The 21,455-nt window shown below is 48.2% G+C and overlaps 2 protein-coding genes across 14 annotated transcripts in view; one reads left to right on the top strand and one right to left on the bottom strand.

The window, feature by feature from the left end:
- The first annotated feature begins 13 nt into the window (after positions 1-13).
- SMARCC2 (SWI/SNF related BAF chromatin remodeling complex subunit C2) lies at positions 14-18,806 on the top strand. 9 transcript variants are annotated; one of them, XM_039865659.1, is made up of 30 exons: positions 14-242; positions 2,268-2,387; positions 3,009-3,094; positions 3,542-3,623; positions 3,716-3,808; positions 4,425-4,494; positions 4,726-4,795; positions 5,551-5,626; positions 5,790-5,921; positions 6,027-6,142; positions 6,513-6,637; positions 7,665-7,724; positions 7,881-7,918; positions 8,191-8,321; positions 8,585-8,656; positions 10,386-10,499; positions 10,957-11,110; positions 11,794-11,886; positions 12,117-12,236; positions 12,334-12,396; positions 12,699-12,957; positions 13,186-13,347; positions 13,630-13,694; positions 13,927-14,062; positions 14,142-14,308; positions 14,706-14,840; positions 15,816-16,197; positions 16,507-16,590; positions 16,867-16,932; positions 17,490-17,923. In XM_039865659.1, the coding sequence occupies exons 1-30, from the start codon at positions 132-134 to the stop codon at positions 17,564-17,566; spliced, it is 3,459 nt and encodes a 1,152-aa protein (XP_039721593.1). In that variant the 5' UTR covers positions 14-131; the 3' UTR covers positions 17,567-17,923. The 9 variants fall into 9 exon arrangements, 8 of the variants coding, with proteins under 8 accessions (XP_039721593.1, XP_039721594.1, XP_039721591.1 ...); XR_005653437.1 differs by adding an exon at positions 18,642-18,806 and having other exon boundaries at positions 53-242; positions 16,507-16,932; positions 17,490-17,676; XM_039865663.1 differs by having other exon boundaries at positions 84-242; positions 12,120-12,236; positions 17,490-18,806.
- Positions 18,807-19,542: 736 nt separating this feature from the next.
- LOC120604916 (myosin light polypeptide 6) overlaps positions 19,543-21,455 on the bottom strand; it is a 7,305-nt gene continuing 5,392 nt past the window's right edge. The window contains exons 5-9 of one of the 5 annotated variants that reach the window (XR_005653440.1): positions 21,352-21,448; positions 20,957-21,130; positions 20,791-20,868; positions 20,167-20,228; positions 19,543-19,736 (exon numbers count right to left, since the gene is read on the bottom strand). Coding sequence is in view for 4 of the 5 variants with exons in the window: in XM_039865700.1 (XP_039721634.1) it covers positions 20,460-20,488; positions 20,791-20,868; positions 20,957-21,130; positions 21,352-21,448 (378 nt within the window). In the remaining variant the exon portion in view is untranslated. Of the gene's footprint in view, positions 19,737-20,166; positions 20,229-20,443; positions 20,489-20,790; positions 20,869-20,956; positions 21,131-21,351; positions 21,449-21,455 lie in introns of all 5 variants that reach the window. The other 4 variants (XM_039865700.1, XM_039865701.1, XM_039865699.1 and 1 more) reach the window with 4 other exon arrangements.

The raw sequence follows: 21,455 nt of genomic DNA, 5'->3' as shown, positions 1-21,455 counted from the left end.
GCAGCGGGAGGCGGCGGCCGCGGCGGCGGGAGGCGGCGGGAGGCGGGCGGAGGAGGAGGCGGAGGAGGCGGGAGCTGAGCTGAGCGGGGCGGGCGGCGGCGGCGGCGGCGGCGGGGCCCGAGCCCGAGAAGATGGCGGTGCGGAAGAAGGACGGCGGCCCCAACGTGAAGTACTACGAGGCCGCGGACACCGTGACCCAGTTCGACAACGTACGGCTTTGGCTCGGCAAGAACTACAAGAAGGTACGCGGACAGGGCCGCGCGGGGACCGGGGGCGGGACAAAGGGACCGCGGCCCCGCAGCGCCCCCGGATCCTGCCCACCCTCTGGCGTCCCGCGGCCCCTCCCCCGCGGCCTCCGGAGCAGCCCCCAGCGCGCTCTCCGGCCTGCGCCCCTCCCCCAGCCTCTTTCCGTCCCCCCTCCCCGGGTCCCCGGCCTCGGATTCAGCCCCGCCCCCGCCCACTGCCTTCTGCCTTGGGAGGACCCATTGCAAGCAGCCCACCTCCCCTGAGCTGTCGCTTGCTGGGAGAATGGCCAGGGTGGACCGATCACCTCCCCCCACCAACCCCAGTGCCCGCCACAGCCCCCCACGGAGCCAGGTACCAGCAGGGCTGAGGCCTCCTTGGTGCTTTGTGTACGTTCAGAGAGAGATGATGAAAGCAGGAGAGTAAATAGGCCCTTGGCTGCTCCATCAGCCTGAAAAAGCCCCCACCCTGAGATCACCTGTCTCTACTGCTCGTCCCCTACCTTTATCCAAGAAGCAAGAAAACCTCTTTTGGGAGCCCGGATATAGGAGTTCTCTGACAGTGACCTCTTCTTAAACCATTCCTCAGCTTCACAGGGAAGTCACCCCCCTATCTGGCCTTGAATTGCCTTAGGTTTAGGGTTCAGAGGCTAGGACACTTATTGCTCTAGCCCACCACCCCATAACCGGACATAATAAAGTAGTGAACAAAGGGTTGAAGAAGCCTTACTTACCTATCCTTTCTACTGAACCTCTTTCTAGTGTTGTCTTTGTTTTTAGGTCTTGTTGTAAGGAACATCTAAACATATGGTTTTTCTCTGAAGATGGTCTGCCTCTCTCCTTTCTCACTACCACCAGAGAGGGGTTCTCTTTCTGGCTTTCCTTCAGTTCCCCAGTTCTTCCTGCCCAGCCTGTCAGAAGTATATTAAGTGGTTTAGGAGAACGCCCCTCTGTTCCTGGTTATGAGCCTGTCCTTGCTCTTGGAGGTCTCTGTGGATGTCAGAGTTCTGACAAACAGCTGCTGGGTCTGTGACTTGTATGTACCCCTGCATAGGGCTCTGGTTCTCAGGCTTCTACCTTTGACCCCTTGGAAGGGAGATCAGTCTAGGGGCTTAGTCTCTGGCCCTGGGGGGATTGACAGCCTGTGACCTGGTTCAGCTTTCAAGCTCTTGGCTCTTTGTTCTTTATCTTTTCCTTCAGGATCTCTTTACACCTCCCACTGAGAGGAGCACTCTGTGATTAGGGTTGAGGAAACAGGGGTCAAAAGGTAAAGAGAAAGTAGCTTTCTGGCTCAATTTTAAATTAGAACAGAAGGCTAGGATGCTAGGTAGCATAATATGGAAATGTTTAAGAAGGCCCAGGGTTACTTGTCTCAGGTAAGGTTTCCTCAAAAAAGACAGATGTTGTCTTGCTCTTCCCCACCAGGCTAGATAGTAGCTGGCCCTTGCCATCTAGGAGGGCCTGCAAAGACGTTAGTGCCCTGCTCCTAGGAGAAGCAGAATGCACGAGTTCACTCTCTGTTTGCCCAGACTCACTCTCAGTCTGTTTGCCCTTGCAAATGAGGTCCTTGCACCTTTCTTATTAGGCCACATTGTAGGGGAAATCTTGGCCTTCCACAAGGTTACCCCAAGATATACACCATTGTCTTGCTTAGAGCCCCAAAGGTATTGCTTCCATGGCCTGAACTCAAAGAACCTTCAGAATTTTACAACCATCAGTGCCGTTGGCTAGAGAACAGGGTCCTGCAACTCTTAATTCCAGGGTGTAGCTGAGGAAAATTAGGAAGCCCTCTTGTTCTCAGCACCCAACACTGGCAACTTGGGCTGGGGGCAGCAGAATTGCAACTTCCTGGTGAGGGACATAGAGGGCCTCCCTTTTGCCATTTTCTTTATAAAAACTAGACATGTAGGAGAAGAAGACATAATTTTCTCTGCTACAGATGCTTCCAGAGCTCCCAGGGAAGAAATAAGAAAAATAGTGGACAATTTATCTGGGGTCTACTTTTCTTTCCCTTTCTTTCCCCAGTATATTCAAGCTGAACCACCCACCAACAAATCCTTGTCTAGCCTGGTTGTACAGTTGCTACAATTTCAGGAAGAAGTTTTTGGCAAACATGTCAGCAATGCACCTCTCACTAAACTGCCGGTGAGTGCAAAAGCAAGGGAAGAATACTCCAAACTAGAGAGGGTGTTTTTGTTTTTTGTTTTGTAAATTTCATAATTTTCGATAATTTGAGTAAGTTTTTACCATCCCTATCCCTGGTCAGAGCATTACTACCATGGCCTAGTCCCCATTCCCTTTGTTTTAGTAATATTTGTACAACAGATTATCTCAGAGTGTCAGAGCTCAGTGCATAAAACTTTCATGGCATGATTAAAAGGGTATGAGATTTGGATTTGCACAGGCTTGTGTTTGAATCCCGGCTCTGCCACTTGGTGTCTCCATGATCTTGGGCAAATCATTTAAACCTTTTGAATCTTGAGGTTCCTTCATCTCTAGGTGGGATTAATATACCTACATTGTAGGGTTTCTGTGGTGGTCAGTGAGGTAACCCAGTTAAGTACTTGGCACAAGGTGGGGCTTTGTGAATGTTGGTTTCTTTCTCTCCCCTCTTCAGGCTACACGTTACAGTGGCACAGAGGTTAAAGAATTCCAGCTTTGAGAGGGAGATTAGTTCAGCATGGGATTTTTGTGAAAGGATTGTTAAGTAATAAGAGAATTTAGGATGTAACTCTCACATACTTCTTCCCTGTCTCAATTTTGTAGATCAAATGTTTCCTAGATTTCAAAGCAGGAGGCTCCCTGTGCCACATACTTGCAGCTGCCTACAAATTCAAGAGTGACCAGGGATGGTGAGATGCTCTCTCTATATTCTTCTTACATTTAGTTTAGAGAGAATTTCCTCCTCTGATTCCTTGGGATCTTTCTGGGGTAGGAGGGCATAGGTAAACAATCTTATGAGTCTCTTACTTAGCTAGATCAGTAGGCCTAACTTGCTAAGTCAGAAAAATGGCTCAGAGTCAGAGCCAAAATAAGTGTCCAAGAGTGAGTATATGTATGCATCAGTGTATGTATTGTAGAGGAAAAGAGATTCTTAGGTTGGCCTCACAAGCTTTTCTTTGTCCTTTTGGACTAAGTACAAAGTGAGTTGAAATCAGTGAACCCCAGGTCCCAGGCGATTTTTGGCAATAACTGTGAGTGGAATTGCCTCCCAATTTCCCATGTTAAAAAGTCACGTACCCTAACCTCATCCCCAGACTTGAGCTCTACCACTCATTAGATTATCGCCTCTTTACAAGGCGGCGTTACGACTTCCAGAATCCATCACGCATGGACCGCAACGTGGAAATGTTCATGACCATTGAGAAGTCCTTGGTGCAGGTAATAGTCAAGAACTATCCATCTCCCTTCCCTCAATAGGAATCTAAAACACCCATCCATAATTTCATTCCATCTGTTTCTTTTCTCCACAGAATAATTGCCTGTCTCGACCAAACATTTTTCTGTGCCCAGAAATTGAACCCAAACTGCTGGGGAAATTAAAGGACATTATCAAGAGACACCAAGTGAGTGGGTGGGTCAGGAGAGTTTTTGGAAACTACATTACTCTTTTCCTGATGTTTTTCATTTAGCAAGCATCCCTGAGGTGCCATGTTTCCTACTGCACAGGTGGCTCTACCTACTTGAAAAATGACGAGATTTGAAGCCTTGAGCCACTTTTTCTCTGTCTTGCTCCTCCCATTTCCCAGTCTTGACAGGTTTGGATCACTAGATCACTAGAGACTGCCTTGGCCTTCGGGGGAAAAGCATCTCCACTGAGCTAGAGATTTCCTGATTTCATAGAAATGAAATCTTTACTCTTTGAAACTCTAGAATAAGAAGATGTCATTGCTAGAAACATATATTCAACTTTACATTTCCCGTGTGTAGATTATCTATTCAGAGGGATTATTTGTAGCAATTTTTAATTCTTTGACTTTTCTCCATTATTAGCACAATCCCAGCTGTTTCCCATGCCACTTAGCTGGTGTGTGCTTAGAGAAGCCAAACGAACTCTAATATCATTCTGAGCACAATATAATTGGGAAGGCAGATCTGTGCTTAAATCTTCCTTCGGTTTACTTACACCCATGAGTAATGTGGAGGGGACCATATTTATCTGCTTTTCCTTGTGCTGTCCAGGGAACGGTTACTGAGGATAAGAACAATGCCTCCCATGTTGTCTATCCTGTCCCAGGAAACCTGGAAGAAGGTGAGACCTGGCTTTTTGTGGCCACTGCAGTGAATGGCTTGGACTAGGAGGTGGAGGACTGCTCAGATCCCATATGGTACTGGGCTCCTCTCTTCTTTCAACCCTGAATCCTCCTAGCATCTTATGTTCCTATTTCCAGGTCCCCTACTGCAACAGGAATTGTATACAGAGTTATTTTTTTTTTTGTACCCCTTTAGCTTATATCTCTCCCTGCTCTGTCTCTATCCCCAGAGGAATGGGTACGACCAGTCATGAAGAGGGATAAGCAGGTTCTTCTGCACTGGGGCTACTATCCTGACAGGTGAGGATAGGTTTCTGGGGCAGGTATAAGTACAAGAGTCAGACTGAGAGCCCTAGAACTTATAGCAAGGCAACAAGGAGTTATTTTGGGGATTATTTTGGGTTTTTTAATTTAAACTTATTATTTTTAAATTTTTATTTTATTATATTTTAAGGTTATTTTTAGGCTTGTTAATTTGTTCTCCTTCCCCCTATTATGCAACTCCTCTGCCTTGGGAGAGGTTTGGACTTACTAAAAGGTTTGGGGCTTTATATGTGAAACAGTTATCCCAGTATAGTTTTTGATAAGTAAATATTAGAAACAATGTAAACATCTAACAGTGGGGAAATGTTTCAGCCAATTTGTATATATACTCAGTGGATTATTGTGCAGACTTTAAACTTATAAAAATAACATGGATAATTTATAGATGAATATTAAATCCAAAAAAGCAGGGTGAAAAATAAGTCCAGTCTAATTGCAATTATGTAAAATCAAATTGTGCAGAAAAATGTTCCTGGGGAAAAAAATATATACTGAATGTCACAAGTAGGTGTTAGGGTGATCCTTTTCTTTCTTTTTTAATTTTTAAAATATTTTGTAATTGTTTTTACTACCTTATAATAAGAAAATTCCATTATTAACTGGAAAGATAATCATACCAAAAAATAACCCAATAACTCATTACTTTTTGTGAATGGAAAAGGTAAAATATACTTTTCTTTTCCACAACTCCATCTCATCGATTCTACTTCCTGCTGAATTTCCCATGGCAGTTACGACACATGGATCCCAGCCAGTGAAATTGAAGCATCTGTGGAAGATGCTCCAACTCCTGAGAAACCTAGGAAGGTGAGTTTTTCCTGTCCCTTCTGCCCCAAAAAGAATGCTAGGACCAGACCACTCTTTGGAGGTGAAACAGAGGCTTCTGTGGCTTTGGGCTTTTCTGTTAAGGGTTCTCAGAGAGAGCTCTGGCTTCTAGGCTTCTCTATAGCAGTCTGCATTTGTACTTTAGGTTCATGCAAAGTGGATCCTAGACACAGACACCTTCAATGAATGGATGAATGAGGAAGACTATGAAGTAAATGATGACAAAAACCCTGTCTCCCGCCGAAAGAAGATTTCAGCCAAGACATTGACAGATGAGGTGAAAAATCCTCTTCTTTCTTCTTCGAGCCCTTAGCATAAGTTTCAGAACAACTTTTCACTGGAGATTATTGGCTGACATTTGTCCTAATTCTCCAATCTGTAGGTGAACAGCCCAGATTCAGATCGACGGGACAAGAAAGGGGGGAACTATAAGAAGAGGAAGCGCTCCCCTTCTCCTTCACCAACCCCAGAAGCTAAGAAGAAAAATGCTAAAAAAGGGTATGTCAGCCAGCCCCTAACCTGCCCCACTCCTTAGTGTTTTCTCCACACCATGTTGAAGGAAAGAAGGACAAATCCCTTCCCATAACCACCTGGCCCTGTCCTGCTACTGTCCTGAGACAGGGGGATGAGGAAGTCTTCTTTAGCTGCCCAGTTGTTAGTTCTGGTCCCAGCCACTAGTAAACTCAAAGAGAGCTTAATCTCCAAAAGAAGGCCTTGGCCACTTCCCATTACTCTGAGGCGACTGGTTTCTGGTTTTGCACAGCTCTACCCTCGGAATTCTCTCTTGCTTCCCTTCACTTGAGCCACACCTTCAGAGACTCCTTGTCCAAGGATGACTGGGTTTTCTTTTACTCTCTTTCCTTCCCAGTCCCTCAACACCTTATACCAAGTCTAAGCGTGGCCATAGAGAAGAGGAGCAAGAAGACCTGACAAAGGACATGGATGAGCCCTCACCGGTCCCCAATGTCGAAGAGGTGACATTGCCCAAAACAGGTATGAGCCAGGCCTAGCTCTTGGGCCCACCCCCATTCCCCTACTCTCTCAAACCCCCTGAGTGGGCTAATTTCCCAAGCCCAGCTCCAGGTCTAAAGGACCTTTCCCTTCAATTTAGCTGGTTATTGAAATTATTTTCATCACCAGGGACAGTCAGCTAACTTCACATCTGCATTTGAGTTGTGGACTGTGTTTCATTCCTGGAAGTAGTTGTCTCCAGACTTTTTTTTGATTTTGCATCCCCCCTCAGTAGAATATATCTGAACACAAATTGTGTACTCGGACCGTTAAACTGCTTCTTTAGGAACACTATAAAACACGTGTGAATATTATCTTAAATGAGAAAATGTAAAGGATAAGATTAAAAAATAGAGAGAAGTTCTGATACACTCTTCCTGTATTCTAGTGGACCACCTTGAGGATCCTATGTGCAAACCCCACTTTGGAGACCATTGCTCTCCAGTATTGGTTTATAAACTGTATTGTGTAGATTAGCTCCAAATGTCCAGGAGTGTATTTCATAATTGGGGTAAAGGAGGCCACTGAGAGAGAGGAGTTCTGGCTCCCACCACCATCAGTCAGAGCAGCTCTCCTCTCTTGTGTTTTTTTCTCTTGAGCTTTTGTGTATGGATTCAGTTGAGGAAAGTGTCCTTCACTTTCAAAAATATTTAAGATCCAGTGATTCCTCTAAAGAGTGACTTGGTCAGACTCTGTCTCAGTCCATTAGAACAAACAGACACATAGATGGAGATAAGGGCCTATCAAAGACGAAAATGAGTCATGAATGGCCATAGAATAGAAGATGCTTCTTTATAGGAAAAAGTTAAATGAATTTTTGGTTGGGGAAGGGGGAAGAGTGGCAAGTGAGTTTCAAGCCTTAGAATGATTATGACTGTAGGAAGTTAATGCATTTTGTGATCAGATAAAGTTTTTGGAGCAAGTGAGATCTCTAGAACTGTTAACAGCGGAGAAGTGTGGGCTTGATATTAGGCAGAACTTGTCTGATAAAATGACTCTTTTCTGGCAGTCAACACTAAAAAGGACTCAGAATCAGCCCCAGTCAAAGGAGGCACCATGACTGACTTGGGTAAGATGGGGAGCCTTGGGGCAACGCAGTCAGAGCCCGAAGGAGGGGAGGTCATTCACTACCATCCCCCAGCCCGTGCAGGCTTTTCAGAAAGTAGGACTCTTCTCGGCCCCTCAGGAGGCTCCAGCCTTCTATCTTGTTGTCTCTCTCTTTCAGATGAACAGGAGGATGAAAGCATGGAGAACACGGGCAAGGTGGAGCCAGTTTAGAGAGGCCCTACCTCTCTATGTGATTCTGATTTGTGATTATAAAGTTTCCTCTGCCCAGAACTTTCCACTGCCCAAACTTTTCTTGTACTAGACTAATTCTTGCTATTGCTTAAAACTGACCCTTTTCAAGTCCTGGGGCCCATAACTTTTTATTCCACACCCATCTTTAGTGTGTATAAATCTGGGGTGTGGGAGAAGCAGGGGGTTGCTAAGGGAAAATAGGAATGCTGAGTGTCCAGCAGCCTCCGTACTCGTAGGATGAGGATGAGAACAGTACGGGAAACAAGGGGGAGCAGACCAAGAATCCGGACCTGCATGAGGATAACGTGACTGAACAGACCCACCACATCATCATTCCTAGCTACGCGGCCTGGTTTGACTATAATAGGTATCGTTGCTCCAACTTCTCACTGAATCCCTATTTCCCTGCTTTTTAGGATCAACGTATTATTCCTCCTTTTGGCTCCAAAAGTGTATTCTTTTGGAGTACAATTCAATTTTAAAGGGAGCCCTGGCACAAAGTTCTCCCCAAATGTCTAATTTCTTGCTATCTCCAACTGTTTGCCCACCCCACCTTCTAGACTTTTCCTCTCTTTGGGGCTCCTATCTCTGCAGGAGTACCTTCTGAATCCATTCTGGTTTCTCTTGCAGTGTTCATGCCATTGAGCGGAGGGCTCTCCCTGAGTTCTTCAACGGCAAAAACAAGTCCAAGACTCCAGAAATGTAAGGAAATCTCAGCTCATGAGTCTCTTTCTCCCCCTTTCCCCATTCACTCCTCCTGATCCAGCAACATAGAGTTTAGCAAACATTTCTTGAGCTCCTTCCATGAGCCAGGCACCACATGAGGCTTATCCAGATGGTAGGCAGCCCCAGCCCAGCACTGTGACCATGGCGCATGCGCTCTAGGATATGCCCACCAGCAATATTAAGCATGCTCTTTTGTACAAAACAGTACCTGCTCTAGTCTCTCTGTTTCTTTTAACTGGTTATGGAGCCTTTCAATCCATAATTACTGATATTGTCCAAAGTTCACATATTGTGAGCATAAGTTATAGTTTTAACTAAAATGTAAGTGACTATTACTAGGCTGGTCCCTGAGAATAGATTTTGATAAAAAAACAAAAGGAGAAAACCCAAGTCTGTGAATTAAGGGATGGAGAGGGCTCTCTGGAGAGAGTATTAGGTAGTGTGGACTCGGGGCTCAGAAGTCTTCATGTCCTTCATGGTGTTGCCTCAGGCCAAACCTGCTTGGCTTTGGATGAGATGGCAGTCTTCTTGGGTTTGGGATGCTCCAGGATCAATATCATGATGAGACGCTGAGACTGAGTGCTGAGCCAAGGCCCCCTGAGACCTGAACAAGCTTGCTTCCCAGCTGATCCTCAGATTTTCCTCTCTGGGGCCACCTTCCCTTCCCACCATGTTTCTTTCCCTGTAGCCTGGTAATGCTTTTCTTTTCTTCCTGGGAAAATGGTGTGTGTGGAGAAGTCTTGCTCTCTCCAGGGGAAAAAGGAAGTAATGATCAGGTGACATGAGTTCAATATGATCTGCAGGCAGAGTTGGAACTAGAACACTTTGCACCCTTGGTATAAAATAGTAAATGATGATAATTGTCTACATTTATTGAGAGTTTGCTGTCTTTTAGGCACTAGCCTAAGTGTCTTACATATATTGACTAGTTTAATCTCACGTCAGCTTTGGATGTAGGTCCTATTATCATCTCCAGTTTACTGATTAGCAAACTGAAGTATAGAGGGATTAAGTAACTTGCTTAAGATCACAGAACTAGTAAGTAGCAACACTGAGATCTGAATCCTTTAGTCTGTTTCATGGTCTCAAATTTTACACTATACCACACTACAGCTACCATTTTTTGAGCCCCTACAACATGCCTGGCACTGTACTAGATCTCACAGATCTTTCTAATCCTTAGTAGACACTCCATTTTGCAGATGAAGAAACTGAGATTCAAAATTTTAAGTAACTTGCCCAAGGCCATCATGGTAGAACTGGTATTTGAACTTAGATCTTTCCATTTTCAAAACATATTCTTTATACCATATCATGCTGACTAGCTGGATGCATGGATACAGACTTCACTTGAACATCTGCATTTGGAAATAAGGGCTTCTTTTTTAACCTTTGATTCCTTGTTTAAAAGTTGGATGAAAAAAAATAAAATTTGGATGAAACATTCCCAAGTATATCCAAGGACATAATTCATTTAACTAAAAACCCCATCAAGGAAAATGGAAGCAGTGTTTAAACCCCTGGCATCTAGCACGTAGTAGACCTACATTGCTTAATGAGTTGAATGGTCCATTCTTTTCTATCTTTTTGCACAGGAGGAGTTATTAGCTCTTTTATTTATTTATTTTATTTTTATTTTTCCTACTCTTCAGCCCTCAACAGACAGACATTTTTTAACCTTATTGTTCTCTCTCTTTCTTCTAAGCTACCTGGCCTATCGAAACTTCATGATTGACACTTACCGGCTGAACCCCCAAGAGTACCTCACCTCCACCGCCTGCCGCAGAAACCTAGCGGGTGATGTCTGTGCCATCATGAGGTGGGTCTTGCAAACAAGAGGTATGGGGTATGTCAGGATGTCTGCCCACAGATGTCTCTTGGCGAAAGTAGAGTTGCCAGCAAGGAACATAAGGGAATGAGCAGGAAAAAACACCTCTATAGAAAAATGACTTCAAGGCATGGCAGTAGCACTGTCTGAGTGTGGACGAAAGGAGAAAGCACATCTGTAGTTGAAGGATTCTGGTTTGATTTTATTAGCTGTCCAGGAAGAGATGTTTAGTAGGTAGGTGGATATAGAGAAAGGTCCTAGCTGGAGATGTAGACTTGGGTGTCACTGGCATTTATGTTGTGGGAGGAGATGAGATGTCCAGGGAGTAGAATGAGCAGAAATAAGAGGGCCAGAGAAAGGTAGCTTTAGGCCTCCACCACTGCCCCCAGCCCTCCCACTCGTGTACCTTTCTCATACTGTGACCCTGTCTCTGCCTTTCTCCTCACAGGGTCCACGCCTTCCTAGAACAGTGGGGTCTTATTAACTACCAGGTGGATGCTGAGAGTCGACCAACACCAATGGGGCCTCCACCCACTTCTCACTTCCATGTCTTGGCAGACACACCCTCAGGGTTGGTGCCTCTGCAGCCCAAGACCCCACAGGTAGAGTGAGGGGCTGTGGGGACAGGGTGGGGTTGGGTAAAATTGGGCTTCTTTCGACTTTTCTTTTTCTGGTTTTTTAGGGTAATGGTTCAGGAGTGTTTTGAGGCTTCTTTCTTTTCCGTGGGATGCAAAGGGCGACAGGAATCAGCCCCAAGTGTTTAACACCCCCTCTCAGCTTCTGTCCCTAAGACTTCGAGGACTTGCTAAGGGAGATGAGGACTTGCTCTTGTCCTCAAGGAGCAGACAGACTAATGTAGGGGATGGAACAGATAGAGAAAAATGGCTTAAAATTAAGTTGCATGAAATTTTTTAACTTTATCATGTTTCTAGCATTTTTTTCATTTTTGCCTCATAATTATTATCACTTCCATTTTTCCACTTCCATTTCATACATTACAAAAATTAAGAGGAGAAAGGTTATGTGGCTTGCCCAAGGTCACTGAGTACTAAATCTAGGATTAGAACCTAATTGTCCAGCTCCTAAGAGAATTTGTAAAGATATATGTAAATACAAATGGATATCATGCCAACTACAAATCTAATTAATCATTAAGGGAACATGGAACAGTGGCATGAGTGCCCCCAGAGCTTGCGGGCCACGCAGCATTTGGTCTCGAGGCCTCTAGGACCTTGGCCTGGTCATTTCCTGCCCAGCCTCCATGACGCCAAGCTCTGTCCCCCAGGGCCGCCAGGTTGATGCTGATACCAAGGCTGGGCGGAAGGGCAAAGAGCTGGATGACCTGGTGCCAGAGACCGCTAAGGGCAAGCCAGAGCTGGTAGGTGGGGTGTAGACCCTGCTGGGCTTCTTATTTGCCCCTTTATTGGGGGGCCCCTGCCGGAGAAGAAGAGACATGAGAGCAAAGGAGCTACAGCAGTGAGAGGAAGTCCCACCCAGGGGTGTCCCTGGCTTTGGGAAGAAAGCTCCTTCTGTCTGTTTTCTCTCTCTGTCTGCCCCTGGCTCCTGGTGTTCACTTGTACTCACCTCTTTCTTTCCCTCCACAAATAGCAGACTTCTGCTTCCCAACAAATGCTCAACTTCCCTGACAAAGGCAAAGAAAAACCAACAGACATGCAGAACTTTGGCCTGCGCACAGACATGTACACAAAGAAGAACATCCCCTCCAAGGTGTGGAGGTGTGGGCGGGCTGACTCAGGGCTAGAGCACCTTCACTCTCCAGAGGTCACAGGCTCCTCTCTCTGACCTGCCTGTGTTTCCCCTGCAGAGCAAAGCTGCGGCCAGTGCTACTCGAGAGTGGACAGAACAAGAGACCCTGCTGCTCCTGGAGGTAACTGGGGCAAGGAAAGGAAAGTTTTATGAAAACAGAGGTGGCTGGGATGCCAGACACACTTGTGAGTGGGGAGAGTACCTGTCACACCTGCCCCAGGGAGCAGCTCCAGGCCAGGGATTTGGGCCATTTCCTTAACTTTATATCCTTTCTTAGTGCTACTTGAAAGTTCCCCTTGGGTGCGGCAGAGTACACAAATACCATAACACAGAGAGCTTTAGTAGCTACCCTTAGAAAGATGGGGGGAGTTGACCTTCGATGTGGCTAAGTAAACAAAGTTGTATCTCTCCCACCACCACCAGGCACTGGAAATGTACAAAGATGATTGGAACAAAGTATCAGAGCATGTGGGAAGCCGCACACAGGACGAGTGCATCTTGCATTTTCTTCGTCTTCCCATTGAAGACCCATACCTGGAGGACTCAGAGGCCTCTCTGGGCCCCCTGGCCTATCAGCCCATCCCTTTTAGTCAGTCAGGCAACCCTGTTATGAGCACAGTTGCCTTCCTGGCTTCTGTCGTCGATCCTCGAGTCGCCTCTGCTGCTGCGAAGTCGGCTCTAGGTAAGGTGGAAGGGTTCAGGCCTCTTAGTTTGCATTTGAAGGGCTGGGTACTCAGACCTTGAAATCCCCTGAAGTTTGGCTGTCCCACTGACCTTGTCTTCTGCTGGCATCAGCTCAGGCACCTGTCTAGCTCCATGCTGGTCTAGATGAAGAGATGGGCTTTCACTGGGGTAGCCAGAACTGCCTACCTGCCCCCACTCCCAGCCTCATCCTCTCTGGATCTTGCAGAAGAATTCTCCAAAATGAAGGAAGAGGTACCCACAGCCTTGGTGGAGGCTCATGTTCGGAAAGTGGAAGAAGCAGCAAAAGTGACAGGCAAGGCAGACCCAGCCTTCGGTCTGGAAAGCAGTGGCATTGCTGGAACCACCTCTGATGAGCCTGAGCGTATTGGTAAGGCCTGGCAAGTCCTCAGGTTTCTCCCCTTCCACCAAGAGCCAGAGCCACTTGGCCTCCCTGTGACATCCCTGCCCTGGGTTGGCCTCAGGGTACAATACGAATGGGAGATTGGTGGGTGTTTTTTTTCCCCCTGGGACTTTACCTTAGGGGTTATGGCTCTCACTTGGTCCTCTTACTAAGATTTTGGCTAGAAGAAGGAGCTATGGAAAACAGACTGTATAAATGTATAAATAGACTGTATCAGACATTTCCCATTTCCTCTTCCCACGGGCCCAGAGGAGAGCGGGACTGATGAGGCGCGGGCGGAAGGCCAAGCCACAGAGGAGAAGAAGGAGCCCAAGGTATAGTGGGATTGACCTGGGCTGGGAAGGTGGAGGGTCAGGTATGGCACCATGGTGATGGAGGGCTGGGTTAGTCCAGCTCAAGCAGGTAAGGGCTAAGCTTGGGTGGGGCTTCTCCTGGAGCCAGATCACCTCCCAAGTAAGAGGTGTAAATTTAGTTCCCAGTCTGGGCTCTTTGTGTGAGAAACCAGCCACCCTGATAACCTCTACTTTTCTTTCCCTGGGACTCTAGGAACCCCGAGAAGGAGTTGGGGCTGTAGAGGAGGAAGCAAAGGAGAAGACCAGCGAGGCTCCCAAAAAGGATGAAGAGAAAGGGAAAGAAGGTGACAGCGAGAAGGAGTCAGAGAAGAGTGATGGGGACCCTATAGGTGAGCCTCCCAGCAGGGTGGTTGAAATTCAGGAGAGAGAATGGAGGCTGTAGGACTAACAAGCCTGTTCCTGGCCCAGTTGACCCTGAGAAGGAAAAGGAGCCAAAGGAGGGGCAGGAGGAAGTGCTGAAGGAAGTGGTGGAGTCGGAGGGGGAAAGGAAGACCAAGGTGGAGCGGGACATCGGTGAAGGCAATCTGTCCACTGCTGCTGCCGCTGCCCTGGCTGCTGCTGCCGTAAAGGCCAAGGTGAGGACCAGAGACCCAGAAGACTCCAGAAAGAAGATACCTTCTCTGATCTCACTTCACCTGGAGGAAATCCTTCTTTGCTCAGCCCTTAAATAATGCTGGCCATTTCCTTTTTCTTTGTATTCTGAGAGGGAAAGTTGGTCATCACTGCTCTAAGTTTTTTATGCTTTGACCATTGGACTTGCACCGTGTGATTATTTGACCTTGTCTTATCCTTTGCCACACTTTCCTTTTCTTCATGTTCTTTTAAAAATATCTAGCCTGTGCTACTCTCTGGGTTATGACCACAGCAAGTTCTTTCTTAAAACTTGCCAGCCTCCACCCTACCTTTCTCTGCCCCGGAATATTTTCAGCTGGGTCCTCCCACTAACATGCCATCCCATTTCTCCTTCCCTAGCACTTGGCTGCCGTTGAGGAGAGAAAGATCAAATCTCTGGTGGCCCTGCTGGTGGAAACCCAGATGAAAAAGTTAGAAATTAAACTTCGGCACTTTGAGGAACTAGAGACGATCATGGACCGGGAGCGAGAAGCAGTGAGTAATGTCCCTTAGGAAGTCAGTGGAGCCCAGGGACCCACCTTGATGCTGAGCTGAGCCTCAGTTGAGAGTGGGGCAGCGGGAGCGGGCAGCAACAGAGGAGAAATCCCGAGACAGACAAAGCAGAGGGGAGCAGCCCAGGCCAGGGAAGGAAGAGCCAGTGCCAGGCAGTTAAGGACAAGTGGCCCACAGGTGAAGCCTGGACACTAAGGTCTCACAGAATGTCAGCTCCTCCACGAGGCCGAGATCTTAGTCTGTTTTTGATTGCTGCATCTCCAGGTCCATGAACAGTGCTTGGCCCATAGTAGACTCTTAGTAAGTGTTTGCTGAGTGATTGAACAGGATTAAGGGAAGATGAGAGGATAGAGGCTTCAGATCTAAGGGGTAAACTTGGAAAGGATATGGGAAGGACAAAGTATGGATCACTTTGAGAAACCATAAAAAAAAATAGAAGACAGGGATCCTGCCCTCAGAGAACTTACAGTTTAGTTGGCAATATCATATATACAATATGGAGACATCAAAAACAATGCTTAAAATATCTGACAAATTCAAATTAAGAGATTTTAAATTAAGTATATAAGTCCTGAAGAGATAACAGAATAAGGGCCAAAAGCTCAGAGGCTATTGAGTTGATCTGGGTTGGCTTCCTGAAAATGGTGAATTTTTAGCCAATTTTTAAGGAAGAAAAGAACATGAATTAAGAGGACTGGAAGGTTTTCCAAATTAAATTAATGACAAGTTCAAAGCTGTGGAGCTGAAATGAGCAAGGACCACCCCTAGATTAAATCCTTGGCAGCCAGAAGATGAGGCGAGGGGCAGGGAGGGACAGAGAACGCCCAAGCACATGATTTAGATTTGATGTGGGGAACTGCCAGAATGAGAGGCTGGGCTTGTCAGAAGACAGAGTGGGGGGCAAGGGCATTTGCCTTTGAGATCTTCTGAATGTGGGTATTCAATTGGCACTGGCAGCTGGAGTATCAGAGGCAGCAGCTCCTGGCCGACAGACAAGCCTTTCACATGGAGCAGTTGAAGTATGCGGAGATGAGAGCCCGGCAGCAGCACTTCCAACAAATGCACCAACAGCAGCAGCAGCCACCACCAGCCCTGCCCCCAGGCTCCCAGCCTATCCCACCTGCAGGTGCTGCTGGGCCACCCACGGTCCACGGCTTAGCCATGGCTCCAGCCTCTGTGGCCCCTGCTCCTGCTGGCAGTGGGGCCCCTCCTGGAAGCTTGGGCCCCTCTGATCAGATTGGGCAGGCAGGGTCAACTGCAGGGCCACAGCAACAGCAACCAGCTGGAGCCCCCCAGCCTGGGGCTGTCCCACCAGGGGTACCACCCCCTGGACCCCATGGTAAGTGATGGGTTCTGGAACTTTTGCTGACTAGAGGGATCCAAGTGAATGTTCCAGTCCCCCTCCAAGGGGATACATGATAGGACTAGAGATGGGCATTGGCCTTAGTTTCTATAGATGGGTCCACCTCTGTTATATCCCTAAGCCATCAGGGATCCCTCCCCAAATTCAGATCTTTGGAATTTCGTTCCAAGGATTTACCACTAATTCTGGTCAGGAAAAGGGAAGGTGGTACTTAGGAGTGACTTGATTATCCTATGCAAGTGAGATTTTCCACCTCTAATCTTGATTTCTCCTCTCCGTTCCCAGGCCCCTCACCGTTCCCCAACCAACAAACTCCTCCCTCAATGATGCCAGGGGCAGTGCCAGGCAGCGGGCACCCAGGCGTGGCGGGTAATGCTCCTTTGGGTTTGCCTTTTGGCATGCCGCCTCCTCCTCCTCCTGCTCCATCCATCATCCCATTTGGTAGTCTAGCCGACTCCATCAGTATTAACCTTCCCCCTCCTCCTAACCTGCATGGGCATCACCACCATCTCCCGTTTGCCCCGGGCACTCTCCCCCCACCTAACCTGCCTGTGTCCATGGCGAACCCTCTACATCCTAACCTGCCGGCGACCACCACCATGCCATCTTCCTTGCCTCTCGGGCCGGGGCTCGGATCCGCCGCAGCCCAGAGCCCTGCCATTGTGGCAGCTGTTCAGGGCAACCTCCTGCCCAGTGCCAGCCCACTGCCAGGTGAGAAGGGTCCTGGAGGGGAGAAGGGTGAGGGATAGGGGTCCACAAGGAGGGACGGAGGGCAGGTGGGGGAGGGCTCAGGTACTAGAGCTTCCACAATCCTTTTTGAGCACTCTAGTAAAATTAGAATACGGGAGGAAAGGCGTCTCTGGCCGTCCTCCACCATTCCCCAGCCTGGCAGCTGCCACCTCTGGGATGACGTTGGGGCCTTTCACTGGTGGGTCACCGAGGAGTCCTGTGGCACAGAGCATCTCAGTTGTAAACTTGAAAAACAGCTACCTGTTTTGCATGATGATTTGGCATCCCTTTTGCTTGTCCCCATCACACTCAAATGCCCAATTTAGAGAGTTCCCTTGGGGGCAGGAGGATGATTTGGGGTCTACCAGTTTTCCCATTGTGAGGTGGGAAAGGGTGTTGAGGAAAGAAAGTTGTACTTTGTGGGTACCTCATTCATCTACCCACCCATGCATGCCATGCCCAGTTCTATTTGTGGTGGCCTGGGTCTGAAGCCTTCTCTCCTGCTCACCCTAGCTTATTCATCTTCCTTTTCTCCACAGACTCAGGCACCTCTCTGCCTCCAGATCCCACAGCCCCGAGTCCAGGCACAGTCACCCCTGTGCCACCTCCACAGTGAGGAACCAGCCAGACATCTCTCTCCCTCACCCCCCATGGAGATCAAGGTTCCAGGAACAGCCCTCCCCCCACCACTGGGACCCTTCCCCAGCCTGGAGAGTTCATCACTACGTAAGGAAAGCTCCTCCTGCCCTTCCAAAGCTCCCACCATGCCTATCATGGGCATGCATTTTTATCAGATTATTCGAGGACTTCTGTTAAAAGATCTTTCTAATGTCTGGGAGAGGATAGAAGATAGGATGGAGATGCTGCCCTGAAAGGAAGGGCTAAGGGAAGGTGTTTCTACAAGATTCTAATTAACCACTTCTAAGGGTGCACCCTCTCAAAACTACTGCATTTTTTATTGATGAAAAAAAAAGACTAAGCCCTTTTAAAGGAAGTAGATTTTAAAAAAGCCTCATTGGAGCCCCCTCCACCCACTAAAAAAAATGTCCAACTTTTATATATTTTTGGAGGATGGAGGTGACTGTTTTAAGAAAGGGGAATTAAGGTTCTGGGGAGAGCTCTGAGGATAGAATAGGGTGCAGAACAGGGCTCTTGCAGCCCTTCGTTAGTGACAGAGTCAGTTCAGAACCCCCTCAAGCCACCCCACCCCGTTTATTCCTACTAATCTCATGCTGCTTCCTCAGTATTTCTGTTCTAGGCCATCCCAGCTCAGCCAATGACCCCTTTCCCTCTGAATGTCAGTTTTGTGTTAAATCACCGGCGTAGTTGATGTCAGCGTGTGTGTATTTGGTGGAGAAACAAATTTTAGGGGATTCCTGTAGTAGGTAATTGAGAACAGAGCATTCGGGGCTCTTCCTCCTCCTCCCTGGGTTCTATCAGTGGGCTCCTCAAAGACATAGAGAGGGCAGCTAGAAGAGGATGGGAAGTTTTAAAAACCTGAAATTTTCAAGAAGCACTTAAGCACCTCCTTCTTATGACTTGGTAAATCACCCCCCCCCCATCTCTTCCCTTTCCCACCAAGACCATCGGAACCTTGACTGGTGGCTAGGGATTCCCTGGGATGTGGAGGCAGTGGAGCCCAACCTAGGGTAGTGCTGACCCCCAGTTTGCAGCTCAGCTCTGCTCTCCAGGTTCCAGTGCCTCCTGTACCAGCTCTCATGAAGGCAAACATGATTCCGGGCTCTCCACCAATTCCTGGTCCCTCCTACCAGGCCCTTTATTCCTCATGTCCCCATATTTCTCCTCCTCTGCGTCTTGGCACCTTTCTTCTGTTCAAAAGTTTTCTGTAAATTTTTATAACTGTTTGCTTTCAGTTTTATCTTGTGGATGCCTTCTGTGTTCTCTTACCTGTGGCTGCCAGGCTGGGGGATGGGGCTGGGGGCAGCATTCCTGGAGTTCTTCCCAGGGCATGCATTTGGGCTGGAGAGGCAATCTGCAAGCCACAGGCCCAAAGACACTGGCCCTCTCTCAACAGGCTAAAGGCAGCACAGCTGTCCAGACTGTGTACTGGTGTAGAAGCTGGGCAGAGGCTCTCACCTGTCCTAAAAATAGCTGTTTTAATCTTGGAAGGACATCTTCACAACCAGGAGATTTTATATGTTTATCCTTTCAGATGTAATAGCTTCATTTCTTGCCTTATTAGGTGGGGAGAAGGCATGCATTTCACTTCTGTTATTACTGGCCCTTAGCCCTGCTGAGGTGACAGACAGGCTCAGGCAGTGCTAATATGGCCTGGCTTTAGCTCTAGTAAATACTCTCAGGGCCGCCCCCACAAAAGGCCTGCAGTGCTTGGCAGGGTAACGGCTGAGTTTGAGGAGCTGGAACAAGGATAGTCAGCTTTGGTCCCACAGGGATTTATGGCTTTCCTAATCCCCCAAGGGGTGGTCTTTGTAGCATCAGTGAATGGGGTAAGCATTTCAGTGAGGCAAAGACAGCTCCAACAAGCCCTTCCCCAACTTTCCCTAGCCCCTGGTCCACGGACCCTGGACTCTCCTCCCCTTCAGCCTGCTCAGAAAGGAAAGCAGAACTGCATTTAGGGAACAGGGAGCAAGTTTATTTGGTGAATGCTGATGGCAAACAATCCAAGACAGATAAGCTAGGAAAAGTGCTGTGATGAGAGAACCTAGGAAGTCTTCGGGGCTACATACAGTCTCACATAGGGGAAGGCACAGGGCTCTGGACACGCTGGGAATGTCTTCAGCCATTCAGCACCATGCGGACGAGCTCTGTGGAAAGGAGAGGGGGCGTGAACCAGGGAGCAGGGTCAAAGGGAGGGGTCCACCAGGGGCCAGGAGACTACAAACCACAAAGGTGGCATAAGGGACGTGCCCTCAGCAACCAACCTTGGGGTCAGTTTGCAGAGAAGCCACCTTGAGCCTGACCAGTTCTCTCAGCCCCTAGCTCCCCTCCCACCAGCTGTTAGTTGCCCACCCCACCCTGAGCAGCAAGAACACAGCAGAGGCAGAAAAGTTCTCAACTACACCTACAGCTACTATCAGCCATTGGCAGGAGGAGAAGGCAGAGTTCTGGGTTAGGGTACCTCCAAGCTACCCAGCAGAAGGAAGGGGAAGAGACTGGTCAGCTACAGCAGGACAATGGGGCAGGCAACCCACCCCCTCTATGCCAACTGCCAGTGCTCCAGGGCCAAAGGGTTACCTTAAAGCAAGATGGGGACAGGCTGGTGAGACTTCCCAGACATTAGCAGGGGCCCTATAAAACTTCAGAGCCCATTTTAGGAGAAGAGGTAGGTACCACACTCCCAGGCCATCTTCCTCTTTGAGAAACCCCTTCCCTCCCCAGTCAGCTCCATGCAGAAACATGCCATGAGGAAGTAAGATGGTAGTACGGGAAGGGCAGGGGCCAGAGAGCAAAGGTTGGGAAGAAAAACACTGGGAAGGTCAACTAGAGAAGGGGAGGCTGGGAGGAGCCGTACCCGCCCCATGGGCCCGTCACCCCGACAGGATATGCCTCACAAACGCTGCAGGAAGGAAGAGACATTAATGGTGAAGACAAGACACACACATGGGGTGAAGGGGTCAGGCAGTGGGGGCATAGACATTCCATTTATTTTACTTGCCATTCCTTTCCCACCCTTCACACCACATGGTCCCTTCCTATCCAGTCATACCTCCCCTGGCCTCCCACTCCTGGGCTGGGCTGGGCCCTGCCCCTTGCCTCCTGGCACTTTTTGGAGCCCAGGGTTAGGGAAAGCCCTAGATGCTATGCTTGACTTGCCCTGTATGGCTGCTTCCTCCACGAGAGCCCCAGTTTGACCCTCACCTTCATAGTTGATACAACCATTGCTGTCCTCATGCCCTGCCACCAGCATCTCTACTTCTTCCTCTGTCATCTTTTCACCTGCAGAGGAAAACAGTATTTTAGGAACTGGGTGATGGGTGAGGTAAAAGGTGGCACCCCAGATCAAGAAGCAAGGGTAGAGCCTTACCCAGTGTGACAAGAACATGACGGATCTCAGCGCCCATGACAGTACCATTTCCTTCCTTGTCAAATACTCTGAGGCCTTCGACATAGTCCTCATAGGTGCCCTGGTCTTTGTTCTTGGCCACAGTCTGCAGCATGGGCAGGAAGTGCTCAAAGTCCAACACCTTCACATTCATCTCTGCCATAAAGGAAGCAGAAGGAAAGTTACACGAGTTCTCAGAACTGAAGGGATTACAGGGATCACAATTGAACAGACGGCTCCCACTCAAAACACAAGAAATCTGTGGATTTGCTCGTTGAGACAAGACCTGCTCAAGTTTGGAGCCTATGAAGATAAAAGGAAGCTCTTAGCTGAGGAACTGTGGGCCTCCTTCCAGAGTTATTCTTGAGGACACTCACCATCACTCTTGGGGTTCCCCAGGACTTTGAGCACCTCAGCATTGGTAGGGTTCTGGCCCAGGGCCCTCATCACATCCCCACACTGGCTGTACAGGATCTTGCCA

The sequence above is a fragment of the Pteropus medius genome, unplaced genomic scaffold (genome assembly GCF_902729225.1).
Source record: "Pteropus medius unplaced genomic scaffold, Ma_sr-lr_union100, whole genome shotgun sequence".
Classification (NCBI taxonomy): Eukaryota; Metazoa; Chordata; class Mammalia; order Chiroptera; family Pteropodidae; genus Pteropus; species Pteropus medius.
Note: the sequence above shows the minus strand (reverse complement) of the source record. Positions and strands in the feature narration are given on the sequence as shown.

Excerpts from the sequence above, each read along its gene's own strand:
- SMARCC2 (XM_039865655.1), top strand. The coding sequence starts at position 132 with ATGGCGGTGCGGAAGAAGGACGGCGGCCCCAACGTGAAGTACTACGAG. Across the intron at positions 3,809-4,424 it reads ACATTATCAAGAGACACCAA|GGAACGGTTACTGAGGATAA; the intron begins GTGAGTGGGTGG and ends TGTGCTGTCCAG. Across the intron at positions 11,887-12,116 it reads CTAAGGGCAAGCCAGAGCTG|CAGACTTCTGCTTCCCAACA; the intron begins GTAGGTGGGGTG and ends CTCCACAAATAG.